General features: G+C 46.9%; 1 protein-coding gene across 2 annotated transcripts in view; it reads right to left on the bottom strand.

Moving 5' to 3' along the window:
* Nucleotides 1-16433, bottom strand: part of TMEM154 (transmembrane protein 154) — a 73921-nt gene that overhangs the window by 12554 nt on the left and 44934 nt on the right. For both annotated transcript variants that reach the window (XM_075543693.1, XM_075543694.1), the window contains exons 5-6: nucleotides 15657-15742; nucleotides 13257-13311 (exon numbers count right to left, since the gene is read on the bottom strand). In XM_075543693.1, the coding sequence (XP_075399808.1) occupies nucleotides 13257-13311; nucleotides 15657-15742 (141 nt within the window). The remainder of the gene's footprint in view (nucleotides 1-13256; nucleotides 13312-15656; nucleotides 15743-16433) is intronic.

Here is a 16433-nt window from a genome sequence, read left to right as displayed (position 1 = left end):
GGGAGTGGGGAGCGGGGAGGGAGGGAAAAAAAAAAAGAGGACCTGATGCAAAGGGCTTAAGTGGAGAGCAAATGCTTTGAGAATGATTGGGGCAGGGAATGTATGGATGTGCTTTATACAATTGATGTATGTATATGTATGGATTATGATAAGAGTTGTATGAGTCCCTAATAAAATTTAAAAAAATATGCTGAAAAAGTCGGCTTATACACAACTATATACGGTAATTATACTCTTCTTTCTTGATAGGATTTTTAACTTGAGTATCATGTTTCAAACTATGTCCCACCTTAAAGTGATATAATATGCATCTCTATTCCCTTAACATTTAAATTTCTCTGTAGTCCATGTTAGAATAAAGCATATGCTGAAGACCTAAACTTAACCCACAGATGCTAGCCAGTGATCCCCAAATTATTTATTGAATAATCCATTTACTGGGAAATGCTAGTTTCATATGAAATGTTTATAGATACTTGAGGCTGTTTTGGAATTTTCTACTCTATTTCATTCATCATTTGTATTTGTTCCCAGGCATACGCTGTTTTAATTATTGATAAGGCCATTGCTCACACACACACACATACATAGACACAGCTAGAGCTTATTCCTTCTTTTAAAATTGTTCTAGTTCTTTGTGCAGTTACCCTTCCTGTTGACATGTGCGCTGGGTTTTTAAGACACTGGGTGTCTTAAACTGATGGTGTTTCCAGTGTTGAGTCATTCATAAAGGAATGGGGTATATCTCTCCGTTTATTCAAGTCTCTTATGTATTTCAATAAAAATTTGAACATTTTCTTTTTATAGTTCCCCATTTTTTGTTTAATTTTTCTCTTTAAATTAATTACTTATTTTTAAAATACTTTTTTTGGGGCTCTTACATCTCTTTTTAAAAAATCATCTTATTGGGGGCTCGTACAACTCTTATCACAATCCATATATTCATCCAGAGTGTCAAGCACCTTTGCATATATGCTGCCCTCATTATTTTCAAAGCATTTTCTTCCCACTTAAACCCCTGCTATTAGCTCCCATTTTTTCTCCCTCCCTCCTCTCCCCACCCTCCCTGCCTCACAAACCCTTGATAAGTTATAGATTATTATTTCCATATCTTACATCGTCCTCTATTGCCCCTCACCCACTTTTCCGTTATTCATCTCCCTGGGAGGAGGTTATAGATTGATCCTTATGATAGAGTCCCTCTTTCTCCCCCAACCCTCCCCTACTCCTCCTGGTACCTCTACTCTCCTTGTTGGCCCTGAGGGGTTTATCTATCCTGGATTCCCTGTGTTGGCGGGCTCTTATCTGTCACAGTGTACATGTTCTGGTCTAATCTGATTTGTGAAGAAGAATTGAGGGAGTATTTGAGTTGAGGCCCAATGTTCACCTGCAACCTTAATTATATATATATATATATATGTATGTATGTATATATACATATAGTTCGATTCCTCTCTTGACACACACACACACACACACACACACACACACACACACACACATACACACACATACAAGCCTGTATTTAGGACTCTATAAATGTCCTTTGCCTCCTGGTTCTTTCATCGATTTCCGTTTACTTTTCTCTTGTCCCATCATCATGTTCGGCCTTCAACTGAGTTTAGTAATTCCTTGGAGCTACATTGCACTTGATTAAGCCCCACTGGGCAACCTACGACCTTCCTTCCATTGATTTTAGTTCACTTGTTCTCTTGTCCTTGGGGCGGTTCTCCCCCCCCCCTTTCCTTACTCCCACCTCCCCTTCTCCCATGCCCCCCTGGAACCATTGGTCCATTCTTTTCATCTTCAAATTACTCACCCTATCTTATCTAGATAGACAAGTAGATACATTAATAAGTGAAAAAAGGCAAAGCCAAATAAAACAACAAAGGAAATCAAAACCAACAAAACAATAAAAAGAAAGCCACTGACAAAAAAATGGAAAAGCCTATAAATAGTTCAAGGTCTGTTTGTTGGCCTTTCCAAGTGTTTTCCAGTCAAGTCTGATGGGGTGCCACACTCTGTCTCCCTATTTCTGGTATTCCCCGGAGGTTTCATCACTCTGTTCCTCCTGCTGCTCCGCTGCATGCCCTCAGTGCCTCGCCCCAGTGTGATGGGGCCAGACTGTGCACTATTCCTGCACTGTGTCTCCAGTGCTGTCCCCCACAGCGTCATGGTTCCCTGAGAGACGCTGTGTCCCATGGCGGGGCTAGCCCTACAGTCCTCCTGTGTGTTGTTTACTCTGAACAGGAACATCATTTTTGGGGCTTGGTGGGCCAGGGTCTCCTCCCTCTCCATCCCTTTTGAATTTTCCTGTGTGCTCTAATCTGATGCTCCCCTCTCCCCAAGCCATAGCCCAGTGCTGTCCTCTGAAGTGCATTCTTCTGAGGGGTGGGGGAGTGTCCACATAGTAGAAATTGGGGCCATCCCCGCAGACCTCTCTATAGGTTCCCTGGTACATGCCGATATGTTGTGTTCGTGTCTTGGCGCATTGGGTTGAAGGTGGTTTAGTTTTGCTTTTACAGTTCTAATGTTGGTAGTTCAGGAGCCTGGGTGACGGAAGTGGTTTGTGACTGCCTGGTAATCCAAAGGTAGGTGGTTCTAGCCTACCTAGCATCTCCATTGAAGCAAGCTGTGGCTATCTGCTTCCGTAACCTCCTCTCTGGGGGATGGGCAACAGAAAAGTGGGTGAAGGGAAATGCCGGGCAGTGTAAGGTAAGATAAAATAATAATTTATAAATTATGAAGGGTTCATGAGGGAGGGGGGAGCAGGGAGGGAGGAGGAGTTGAAAAAGGAAAATGAGGAGCTGATTCCAGGAACCCAAGTGGAAGGCGAATTTTGAGAATGATGAGGGCAACGAATGTGTCAGTGTGCTTTACACAATTGATGTATGTATGGATTGTGTTAAGAGTTGTATGAGCCCCAATAAAATGATTTTTAAAAAAAGTTTCTCGCCACCAGGGAGTCGATTCCGGCTCATAGCAATACTGGTGGTGCAGTGGGCTATACTTTGGGCTGCAAGGCACAAGGTCAGCAGTTTGAAACCACCAGCTGCTCCAAAGGGGACTAATGAGGCTTTCTGCCCAAGAAACCTTTATGGGACAGCTCTGCTCTGTAACACACGAGGTCACAATGAGTTGGAACTCACATTGGTTTTTGCTTTGTTAGTGTTGGCACATATGTGCTAACCATTGCCCATTTTAGCACAGTCTATGAGAGCCCAGGGTCAGATGACTGGAGTGTGAATCTTGGCTCAGCCACTTCTGGGTTGAGTGATCTTGGAATGTTCACCTTTTGAGCCTAAGTATCCTTGTCTCATTGATACCACATGTATTATAATACCATGGACTACCTTAAGAGGTTGCTATAAAGAAGAAATAGCAAAATTCTGACAAAGCACTGTGTGGCAGACCTGTCACGTAGACACATTAATAAATGCTAAAAACCTGTTCCTGCTCATGGGGACCTCAAGGAGTGAGAGTACAGCTGTGGCCCACTGGATTGTCAGTGGTCGATTTTCTAGCAGTCAACCACGGCGGCATCTCTGGGTGGACTCAACCTCTCGCTTTTTAGTTTGCACCACGCAGAGCCTCCTACATGCAGATTAGTTGTTCTTCAGTCCGAACCAACCAGGCTCACAGTGACCCTACAGGACAGGCACAACTGCTCACTATGGTTTCTGAGACTATTCCATGGTAACAGGAGCAGGCAGCCTCATGGTTCCCCCAAGGGCACACCACACTGAAGTAGCGGAACCAAGCATCACGTTCCAGCTCGTGGGTGTGGACCCCTAAACTCTGGGACTCCTGTTTTTCAGCGAGATGTGACGGGGGCGAGGGTCTGCTGAGAAAACACTGGCAGGGACATTACTTCACTTTCCAAAAGCTTTAAGAAAGCATCTGCCAAAACAACTTTGTTTAAAGTAACAATTTCTGGGGTGGGGGTGTAAATTAGAAAGAGGTTTACATTTCAGATCATCTACTTAGCCAAAACAAACTTTGTGTTTCCAAGGCAAAAGCGCTTACATGTGGTTTGTGTAGGACACTCTTCAGTTTGAAAGCTTATCATGTGACACTGTCCATCAACACAAATTCCTTTCAGTAACGTGCCAACGACCAGGAGGAGCTCCAGGCATGGGGCTCATTGCTGCTACTCTGTGCATTGCGAGCAATGTGTCAGGCACTAGCACACAAGAGACAGTCCCAATGTGGGCACGCGGTGCTTCAGTGGGTTGTGCCCGGAGTCCTTCATGCACGTTATCAGTGCCGGTGTGATGGCAGCCAGGCCTGTGCCTGCTGCTGTCAAGTCTGTCTCCATCAGTGGTGGAAAACTGTATGTGTTAAGAATGCCAATGGGTTCCATTGAATTTCCTAGCTGTTTACCAGCCTCTCTTCCATGGCACTGCTAGGAAGGTGGTTAGATTTTATGCCAACTTGATGGTATCTGTGTGGAGGGAGGGGTGGAGTCCAACCTATTAATGAAGTGGTGGCCTGGTGATGCCTCCTTGAGGGGGGGTGGTCTTTTCATAACACTGCCTCTAGGAATCTCTCTCTCGCTCTTGTCCTTCACCCACCTGCCTGCTTGAGTTCTGTGTCTGCCTCAAAGGGTGGCCTCATGTGGGCCACCAACCCGGAAGTTGTCAGTGCCCTGGCATGCTCCCACTGACCTTGGATCCACACGACTCTCCACCCACCAGCCTGAGCTCTTCATCAGCCTGCAGCTACGTGAGTCTGTAGAGGGCTCCAGCTAGCCCGGATCCACGGGCTTGAGTTGGCCTGGACTGGGATGATTTCGTGATATAAAATGACTTTCTGATATAAAGTTCCTTCTTAGACATAGATGAGTGTCATTGGTTTTGTTTCTCTAGACAGCCCAGCCCAACACAGGGGGTTTGAAACACCAACTCGCTCTCAGCAACGTAGAGTTGCCATGAGTCAGAATCGACTCAACGGCAGTAAGTGAGTGAATAAGCGAGTGAGCAAGTGAGTAAGTGAGTGAGTGAGTGAGCAAGCGAAACCCCTGGTCCTACCCAAGGGCCACTCAGGTCTGGAAATACATCAGACACCTGGAGCCTGGCCCCACCCTGGATCTGCTCTCCGATCCTTTGCCGAGTTATCTGTTTCCTGCTTTCGCCGTGGTTGCCTGGTGGGTTATGTGTTGAGCTGCTACCCACAAGCCACTTGTTCAAAGCAGTTCAAAACCATCAGCCTCATCCACAGGAGAAACATAAGGTTTCCTATTCCCGTGAGAAGTTACCGTCTTGAACATTCACATGGGAAATTCTAACCTCTGCTACAGGGTTGCTGTGAGTTGGGATCCACTGGATGTCATGATGGGATCCACGTATTTATTCATCATCTCTGTAAAATGATCCAAAAGCCTCGATGTTTTTAATGCGGGCAAATCCTAGAGTTGGTTCGCTGTTGAAAATATCCTGGCAAGCTGCCACGGAGTTGCAATAAATAAAACCAACGATCCTGCTTCAACCCTCGATTGCTCATCTCTTTGTCAACAGGTGGTTTTCGCAGCTCATCTATGACGCGGCATTAATGAGTCATTTTCCCAAGAGTGTAATATAGATATTTTAAGAATGTGGAGGCTTTTCCTCCCAAGCCTGGATAGTAGTAACAGGCTGGCAAGCCCTAAAAATGAACTGAAGTGGTTGAAAAAGCATCAGCATACTCTTGTTACTTTAAAGGAAGTCTTTAATGCAATGCTGCCAGCTAGATGAGGGAAGATGCAACGCTGATGCCTTGTTTCCTAACAGCCTCCTTGCTGCCATCAGGGTGAGAAAAGTCATCTTTGTCCCCTAACCTGCTTTCCTCGGCATCACACCTCTCTGTGACCACAGTTCATGGTCTTTATTTCTCAAGATAGCCATAGACCTATGCTAAGTCTTCCCTGTCTTGGAAGAAGTACAACCAGAATGCTCCTTAAAAGTGAAGATGGCAACACTTCACCTCACGCACATTGGACATGCGGTCAGGAGGGACGTTCCCTGGAAAAGGACACCACTCTGGGAAAAGTGGAGGGCAGGGAAGGAGGAAGGCCCTCAGCGAGACGGACCGGCCCCGTGGCTGCAACCATGGGCTCAAACATGGGAACAAGGGTGAGGATGGCGCAGGACCGGGCAGGGTTGCATTCAGCTGTGTATGGGGTTGCACAATGGCACCCAACAATAAACGACAACAAATCTTCCATGTGCTATGCTCCCTAACTTGATTTTTTTGGGGGTGCAGTTCAGTTTTGCAGTCATATGACAATGAGATCATGTTCCTTTATTCTGCATCAATATAATGTCCCATCCCCTTCTCGGAAAAACCTCTGGCCTGCGTGGAATTACAGATGTTACACATCTGGCAGGGAGACATTACAGTCAGGCCTAGAACTCTCCTAACACACACACACACACACACACACACACACACCTCACTGATCTCAAGACCAAGATCACCAATTCTGACTCACAGGCACCCTATAAGGCAGCTTAGAAGCATCCCCTGGAGTTTCTGAGACTCATTCTTTATGGGAGCAGGCAGCCTCTTCTCTCTCCCTTGGAGATGTTGGGTTCAAACTGCTGACCTTGTGATTAGCAGCTCAGTTTGTAACCCACCATGCCACCAGGGCTCCGTTATCACATCCATAGTGTAGACACAAGTAACGCTGTGGAAAATGATACTCAGTGCTACATCTCCCCTCAACCACCATATGCTGACGCACCAGTGTGTGCGCATGCACATATACATCTGCGTTTTCACAGTGTGATTGAAGCTCTCATCCTGAAGGGTTTTAATGTATTACTTTAGATCCAGAAGCCCTGGTGGTGCCATAAACATCTGACTGCGAATCACGAAGACGCCTTGGGAGCCAAGCCACCTAGTGTAATCAGCTCTCACAAAGACGACAGTGATTGGCAGAGAAGGGGCTCCAGAAGGTAGTGGAATGGTCGCACAACTAGGAAGAATGTCTCTGTACAAATGGGTTGAATTGCTGTATGTTCTGCTATGTCTGTTTTCCGTTAACAAGAACAAAAAAAAATAAAAGATGACAGTGTAGGCAAGCCTACGGAGCAGTTCTACTTGGCCACATGGGGGTGCTAGCACTCAGAGTCCGCTCAGGCACACGAGAACACCCACTTTCTATTCTTCCTAATACACCTGCAGTTCTGGGGTAACTAGTTAGCAAGTACAACGTGTTTTGACTTGTGATCTAATTTTAAATAATTCTTGAGGGGCCAGAGAGGAAAGGGGGGAAATAGTAAACAGAGAAAAAAGGATGTGGAACACGGAGATTCAGACCAAATTGCCCATTTCTTGCACCTAATAATTACAGTCTTACCAAGGACTGCACTGGATAATGCGCATATCATTCACCAAATGCTTTCATATATTAGCATCCTGGTGCTGACTTGCCTGCTGGTGAGTAGTCCTTTTATTTCATCTATAGTTTACCTCTACGGTGTGCAGATTATCTCTTTTATTTTAACTACTTAATAAACAAAAACTAAAATTGCCATTTACAAAAATCATTTTATTGGGGGCTCATACAACCCTTATCACACAAAATTTCCATTTTGAATCATGGTGGTCTTAAGTTGTCATTGAGTGGGCTCCCTCAAAGCAAGCGATCCTAACCCAAATCCAATGACATTCAAATTCATAATTTTGCGATAGTGGTCATCGATTTCCTCTCCCTCTCAGGTGCTTCAGTCTTAAATCCCAGGGAGCATTTCAGTCCCTTCAGTCTGCTACGTGTGTTTATAGTAATGTCCAGTCCACTTAATGTGGTTTCCAAATTGAATCCTTCCGGTGTGGCCTACAGAGGCTGTTGAACACCTCAAAAGGACAGTCTAAAGCCCCGCTTGTCAAGCCTGGGTCATCAAAGGCTGGAGAAAAATGCCATTTAAAAGCAGCTCTGCTCTAGATTGAGCTGTGAACTTGGACATCACTTAACCGCTCTGAGTTCCAGTCTACACAGACGGATTGTTTCACTTTTCTCTGGTTGTCTTGGGACAAAGTACACATGGCCAGCAACACTGGGTGCCCAATAGACAACTTTTGAAAGACAATTTTATCCTCTCGGGGTTGGGGGGGGGGTAATGAGGAGGGAAGAATCAGTAAGAAATTCACAATTTTCTCCATTGAATTAGCCTCATTTTTCCTGAGGAATATTCAAGTGATTTATTTCTGTAACCAGACTGCACTCAGGCGCATGCACCACAGACTGAAGTGTTGAATGATCCCACTGCAAGAACAGGATACTGTTACTTCCCCTCTCTTGACTTCCTTAGCGACTGAGGTCTGGCACATAGGCAGTGTGAAGGAAGAGTCTTCCTGATGTCGTCATTACTTACCAGACTTTCAGAATTATATATCTACTTGGATAAAAAAAAATAACACTGTCTTGTCCCTCTCCCTTTCCCGGTGTGGTTAGTTAACGTAAAGTCATCTCTCTGGCCTGCAGGCAAACAAGGGAAGAAGATGAGCTCGTGGCTAGTTTTTGGGACTCCTTGATTGTTCACCTCCACTTGCCGAGATGAAAACACCGAGCTTTCAGGAAACTGCCTGACTGCTAGGGCTCGGGAAGCAGGAGGAAGCTGGTTCCGCCATGCGGCGCTCCACGAGAACAGTCAGACATCTTCCACTAAGGACTAAGGTGAGTGCTACAAACTGACCCAAGGCAGATGCCCCATTGCTTTCTGGGCAGAAGGAAGCTGGACGAGGAATAAGAAAGCCTGACGCAAACGGATGCTTCTGAATGAGAGTGACAGTCAAATGGACAACTCCAGCTTGGAAGGCGCCCGGCCAGAATGCTTCTCAGAAGTGAGGATGGTGAGACTTGGTCTTACGTACTTTGGACAAGTTAGCAGGAAGGATCATTTCCTGCAGAAGGATTTCATGCTTGGAAAAGTAGCTGTTCGGTGCACAGGGAGCAGAATAGTGAGATGGACTGACATAGTGGCAGCAGCTACGGGCCGGCTGGCCCAGGGCCAGGCAGTGCTTCCCGTGTGCTGTTCACTGGAACAGCAAGAAGACAATGTTGAAGGCCGGAAGGATCTGCACACAGCGTGGCGCTTAAGTACAGATTCCTTTCTCCTGGAAGCCTGCTGGACTTTGTGACCAATAGTCTGGGTTGGCTGTCTCTTTAGAACCAAGGAGGGCTGAACCCTATGAAAAGATTCCAGAAGTCTTGGCAGAAAGACGGGGCAGTGAGTTTTCAAACAAGACCCATCTTCAGTGACCATTACATACTTTCTGAAACATTAAATCCCGCCGCCCCCCCCCCCCCCAGCATTCACTAGAAGGATGACTCACAGACAGATGTACAAGCCCATGGAGGCGGGGAGCAGAGCTACAAGGGGCTTCAAACACATTGTGGCAAAATGGAATGAAAAGGTAAGGGCATTTCCTGTGAACTTTCTGAAGCCCCTCGGATTACCAGGAGATGAATTAGTTTCATTTGCATGGTGCTTTAAAATTTAGAAAATGGCTTTATTCTCTCATAACCTGGGGAACTAGAAGGATGAGCATCATTATTTCCATTTTTTCAAGATGAGAAGCCTGAAGCTCTGAAAACGATAGAGCTTTATTTGAAGATAAAGGATTAAGAAGCATCCAAGTCAGTTCTTAAAACTCATCCTCTAAAAAACCACAGCAACTCAGCCCGAGGCCAATGACCAACATGCTTTCTATCGCTAGCTCTGAGTCACGAGCTAGAGTTAAAAAATAGAAAGAAACACACATACACCTCTTATTTCTTCCCTGAATTAGCTATTCTAAGCAAATAGTTCATTGATTACCAATGTCACAAACACAATAGAAAAAAGAAATATAAACGATAGCATGTCAGAATAGAAGGAAGATCTAAGTTACAAGGTGCCTACAACCATTGGTGAAAGTATATGACACTACCTCAAAGGCCTGGGACTAGAAATTCTATAGGATCCAATCCTCCCTCTGCGGATACAAATCCTAAAGAAGTGAGAGCCACACACGAACAGACAGAGGCGCTCCCCCATTTACTGCGGCACTGGTCACAAGAGCGAGAAGGTGGAAACTGCCCCAATGCATACCAGTCAACGAGTGGATAAAGAGATTTGGGCACAGTCACACAATGAAATACAGGGCATCACTAAAAAACAATGATGAAGCTACAGCAAGATATCAGAGCCCGGCAGCAGAAGCAGGAGCCAGAGCATGGAGCAGAGCGTAGGACTTCCCAACCCACAGAGCAAGTGAAGCCGAGTGCTTTTGGGCAGGAAGCTGGCTTCTGGAGAGGGCACCTCTGGACAACTGATGGGGAAAGTTGGGCTTGCTGACCCACACAAGTGGAGCTGAGTGCTTCATGCTGCGGCTTTCTGGAATGGGGTCCCTCGGGGCCCTTAATTCACGGAGCTAGGTTTGCTGACCCAAGGGGCTGGAGCTGCATGCCTTCAAGTTGAAACTTCGAGCAGACTGGTATGTCCCCTTGAGCATTACTAGCATATCTGAAAAAAGCTTTGTAATACGTTCCAGCAAACAATGATCTAGAGCATTTCTCACTGCCCTTACAACCTGGAACTCTCCTATTATGCTCTCTAATCACGGATTTGTCTGTGAGTTCTGTGTATTCGTTGCAGTGGATCTTAGGACCCAACGAGGCAACACGAAGCCACCGAAAGACACAGAACTGTCCCTCTGGGTTCTGAGGAAGACCAGACTATTTGCACCTATAAAGACTAAGTCTTGGAACCCTTCTATGGGGTCATGATGGTTACAAGCAACTTGAGGGCAGCATGTTTGGTTTTGAGTTTTTAATCGGCGACACAGAGGACTTTATGGAGTTCCGGTGGTGAACTGAACCCAACGCTGAACATGCACAGTGGTTCTATTTTTAGGCCAGATAAAAACGCAATGGGGAATATTCCTTCGGACATGCTTATCCGAGCATTTTCTTCCGTTTCACTTGCTGGCTAATACCCAGAATCTCTTTTAGTGGGACACGGTCTTCACATGCAAATACCTCAGGAGCGCACAGTGACCTCTAGTCACTAGGTGTGGCTTTGTGGATCTGAGCTGAGCTTTGTCTGAGCAAGAGTGCAGTGGTGTGGGCAGGGTGGGAGAGGTAGAGGGTAGGGACTTCTTTGCTTAGATCTAGATGACATGTGCAGAAAGAGGAGTAGGGTCTCCGAGAGAGTGACCTATCACTGTCCAATCACTCACTGACAGATCATCAGTCTTCCGTCTCTGCAGCATCCTCCGCATGGATCCTGCCCACCTACATGTGACTGCACACTGGGAATGTATTTGGTTCCTAACAGGAACTCTGGTTAATATGAAGGGAGAGGAGGTAGGATTTTTTCCATAATGGGTTATCCATTGGGCTGCTAGCTAACTGTAAGGTAAGCAGTTCAAAACCACCAGCCACTCTGCAAGGGAAAGATGGGGCTTTCTCCTCCGTAAAGAATTGCAGTCTCAGAAATTCGCAGGGGCAGCTCTGGCCTGCCCTCTAGTGTCATTGTGAGTCAGGATGGATTTGATGGCACTCAGTTTGGGAAGATGCATCCTATGGAGCCCCAGGGAGGTACGAATGGTCAAAAGCTGAGCCACCAACGGAAAGGTTGGCTGGAGAGCTTTTTCCAAAAGAGCATGGTCACTGAGAACCTCACGGAACATAATTCGACCCTGAAACACAGAGGGTTGTCAGGGCTTGGAATCACCTCAAAGGCAACTGGTTTGATTGGAAGGTGTATCCTATGGATTCCAACAGGGGGAGGGCTTCTCCATCATGGGTTCGATTTCTCTGATCTTGAGTCACTCTTTCGTCATCCCTGACAACAATGTCTACATCACCCATCACCACCCAGTCGATTCTGATTCATCATGACCCCATAGAGCCTTTCTCTGGTGGTGCAGTGGGATTCGAATTGAACTGCTAACCACAACGTCAGCAGTTCAAACCACAAAGCCAGCAGGGCAGTCGCTCCACAGGAGAAAGATAAGGCTGTCTGCTCCCATGTAAATTTGGAGCCTCAGAAACCCCAGGGGGGAGATTCTACCGCGTTCTACAGGCTCACAATGACTCAGAATTGCCTTGACGGCAGTGGATTTTATTTTCGTTTTTGAGGCTGTAAATCTTTAAGAGTCAAACAACCTCATCTTTTCTCTGAGGTGCACCAGGTGAGTTTGAACGGCTGCTTTGCGGTTAGCCGTCCAGTGCTTACCTGATAGAGCCTTCCCCATGACTCGTGCCCCCACCTGAGCTCCAGGTGTGTCTGCCAAGTGAGTTCACCTTTCGCTGAGTGATCACATCTATTTCCTGCAAGCACCGCTTCTTCCCTGGCCAAGCAATTCTCAGATCAAATCCACCAAAGAGAAGGTAATTCCACCCCCACCCCTGACCCCCGTATAGCAACCCTCTGTGGGGTTCAGAGACTGTAACTGTTTATTGGAATGGAAGGAGCTGCTGGTGGTTATAGACTGGCCATGTGTGGCTCGCAGCTCAATGCATAACCACGACACCATCAAAGCTCCAGGTCACAACCCTAGCATCATTTCAATGAGATGGCGGCTGGTGCTAAGCAAGTAAGTCTGAGGCACTAAGATGTTCAATCAAGTAGAGCCACCTAGTGGCAGAAAGGAATGTTAATTCTTTGTTTCACCATGGTCAATAGTCCTCTTGGGTTGCAATGCGATCCAGGTATTGGTATTGTTTTGAATGTCCTTTCACTCCCCCGGGTTTACAATCATCTGCTTTGAGACTTTCCCTTCCTCTGTTTTCCTGGCCAAACGCCAAGGTAAATTTCTCTTAGGTAAACAAGTCTACAGCTTGTTACCAGGGAGGGTTACCACTAAAACGGAAGTCCGCTGAACAGTGTCCCTTTAGAATAGCTAGGGAGGTCCATGTGGATGGTAGTTCTGCAGAGCATTTCCCTTGTAGCCTTCCCTCTTTGCTAACTCATACAGCTTTTCTCTACACCACACACGGATACCACCGTCAGCCCACTGCCTTCCAGGGGCTTCCAACCCACAGAAACTGTGACCCTCGATGAGGACCCACAGCCTCATCTTTCCCTGCAGGGTGACCGGTGGGTTCACACCGCCGACCTGTTCCTGAACATCCCGAAGCTTAGTCCCCTCTGCCAGACACAGACAGCCATGTCAATGAGCACATACAATTGACAGGCACAAAGAAGGTGCGCTATCGTGCAGGCCTCTGGCCTGGGGCCCCACTTCCCCCCAACACATATACTATATAATGTATGGTAGAGAGGTACCTGGGGTGGTTTGGTTCCTTTTCTTCCTGTAAAGTAGGTAAGCATTCTGAATTGGCTAGGAGAGAATAGAGATGAACTTCTTGTTAGTCACTGAAAGTCGACTTCCGGTCCACCAAACCCACCCAGCAGAGTTGCACTTCCCGGGTCTGTCTGGTTACTTGTGCAGAATTGGCCTCGCCAGGGAGTTCGGGGGGCAGGGGGGGTGCTAAAAGATTCATGAGGGCCAGGAAACTGAAATGGGAAAAGTGCTAAAAACACAGATACGAGACTTTAACGTGCCTCTGTCCCTGAAGGGAAGGGAGCGATCCATCACTGCTTGGTCCTGTCTCTGTCGGACCGCACGGCTGCTCCAAATGTGTTTTAGAGCAGGCAACTGGAATCACGTGGCTGGCCAGTGATGAATTACCCAATAAGCAAGGCGAGCACAGCTTTTCTTGTGCTCACTTACTAATCTGCAATGAAGACTCTCACCTCCCCCCACCCACCGTTTCAAAGATTGATTCTAGGTCCGGCTGGCATCTGTCCTCTTCCAACCTCACAGCATCTTCCTACAGATTCGAAGCCTCTTTTCAAATGTACCGTCCCTGGCAGGGATGGAGCACCCAGGCAGGCAGGCAGGCAGGCAGGCAGGCAGGCAGGCAGGCAGGCAGGCAGGCAGGCAGGCAGGCAGGCAGGCAGGCAGGCAGGCAGGCAGGGGCTCCCTTCTGCATCCTAAGAACTGCAGTGAACACTTTCCCAGGTTTCTCATCACATCGTGTGGCCTGTCTGCCAAGGTGCCTGGGGGGCTTTCCAGCTGCCAAGTTTCCACTGGCCGCTGACCACTGAGTTAGCAGCCCCTCCCCCCCAGGACTGACTGATGGTTTGGGTAAGTGTAATAGGATTTCTTATTACGATGATCTCAGACATAAACACCTTGCACCAAAATATCGAGAGGTTATTCTTGAGTGGTGGGATTTTTGCTTCTTTCTACTTTTCATTTTCCAAATTCAACTGTGTATGTACACATGACTCATAAACTAAAGACAAGACAATGAAAGAACTCGTCACATGTGCTCAATGATCCACTCTTGTCCTAAAATACTCCCCAGAGCCGTTTTCCTCCAGTGTCATGAAAAACTGTTGGAGATTATGCAAATTAGTTGAGTGGTTTAGATCTTTGGGAAACCCATCTTGGTAAGCAAGCATCTGGTACAATACTTCAAATGTCAATAATTCCAATTTAAATGACATGACAGTTCCAGTGTAGATGGCTGAATCTGACAAATCCCAGCATATGTTAAGGTAATGGTTTATTTATAAAATGATATGATAAGACAAACTCTGATTTTATTAATTTAATCTAAGTACTAAAAATCATTTTCTTAGTTTATAAAGAAATAGCAAAAGAACCAACTGTCAACATTTTTTAAGCCCAGATATTGGTTTAATGAAAAGGAGCCATATACGACAATTACTGCCAGATGTCAATTGGAAATTAACTTAAATGATACTTATCATCTATGTGAATGCTGTGACCGACAGAACATTTTGCAGTGATGGGAATGTTTTCTGTCTGTGCTGTCCAATACAATAGCCGCTAGCTACAAGGAGTGAGGGGAGCGACTGAGCTACTGCATTTTTCATTAATTCATGTTTAAATAGCCACAGTTGGCAAATATCTACCATCTGGAACAGCACAGATCTATGTCAATCATCTAGGCCAGGTTTAGATTTGAGAAGCGTTGGTGGTGCTGCAGAACACATGTTGAGCTGCTAACCCCGAGGTCAGGGGTTCACACCCACAAGACCAAGAGGAAGCTGTCTATGTATGCCTGGCAATTCCATGGGACACGGAGGCTCTGAGTTGGAAATGGACTCAACGTCAGCGAGGTGAAAGAATTTCCATAAATACGCAAGGTAGTGCCAATTGTTCGCCCAGATAATTTCGCCTCTGAGATTTCCCTGCTTGGGAAAAAACAAACAAATAAACAAACAAACCCCCAACTTTTTGAGTGAAAAGGACCATTTATTTCCAAGCTTGTGTAGCGATTAAAACAAGTGGAAGAAATGGATGCAGTAATTACACTGCATGTGAGAGGACAGGAAATGGCACCTGTGTTATCTGCGTGCGCCAGTGATGGAATATGAGACATGCTTTGCCGTGCTCCAGGCGCCAGCGGAGACCGTGAGGAAGCTGGAGCAGCTCCCTACAACTAGAGGGAAAAGCAGCAGCCTTGGCGCAGCAGAGTGCTGACCCGCTGGGGGCTTGCAACACTGGCCACAGAGCAATGTGTGCACAAATTGCCCAATGGGAGCCTCGTTTGCTTTTTGAACTTTCACCTAAGCGGCTAAGCCTCAATCACATATTTTCCTAAACAGGCCACACCAAACCAATCAATCCAGAAGCAGGTTGCCACATACCATTCCTGTTCATGCTGTTCATCCACTTATCGAGCTCTTCCATTTCGATCTCCATAACAGAGGGCGTGTCTTCCTCAAAAATAGGGCTGGCGAGAGCAAAAGGCAGAAGATAAAAATAGGAACACGTGTCCACTGGGCCAGATTTCGTCCGAGGTGAGCTCGGAATGTTGGCCCAGAGGAGAATGGAGGACTCTAATTTTGCGTCTTAAACACTATGGTCACCTGGAGGGGCTTGTCCTGGTCGGGGCTCCCAAACCCTAATGGAAACAGACGAACACGAACCCCGAACTAACTACCCCGGATCTAACCATCGGAGGTGCACAGACCCAATTTGAAGCTGCAAAGTGAAACCAGGCAACTGGCACTGTCCGCCAAAGACGCCGGGGCGTCCTCCACCTTGCGGGGGGGGGGGGGGGGGGGAGGGGGGGGCCTCAGGGGAGTTACTGAGAGGAGCCTACAGTGTTACTTAATCTCACTTCTCTTTCCTTGGTATTTCGGAGCAGTGCTCAAGGTCAAGCGCCACCAGCCTGCTGTGAACACACACAGCTCATCTTTAACACGCAGAGCGCAGATCCTGGGCTGGACGGGACTGGAGCTGGGCCTGAGACGACCACCAGCCCCGAGCCCCAGGCAGGAGTCCCAGTGTGGAGAGGAAGTGACAATCAGTAAAGGGCGGGGACAGGCCAGGAGCCCCGGCCCAGAACACTCTTTTGGGTAGAAGCTCTTCCTTCCTCCCTCCACCTTTCACTTCCCCCTCCTCCTCTCCCCACTCCCGCG

This window comes from Tenrec ecaudatus, chromosome 3, assembly GCF_050624435.1.
Source record: "Tenrec ecaudatus isolate mTenEca1 chromosome 3, mTenEca1.hap1, whole genome shotgun sequence".
Lineage (NCBI taxonomy): Eukaryota > Metazoa > Chordata > Mammalia > Afrosoricida > Tenrecidae > Tenrec > Tenrec ecaudatus.
The sequence above is the reverse complement of the archived record's forward strand: the minus strand, read 5'-3'. Positions and strand labels throughout refer to the sequence as shown.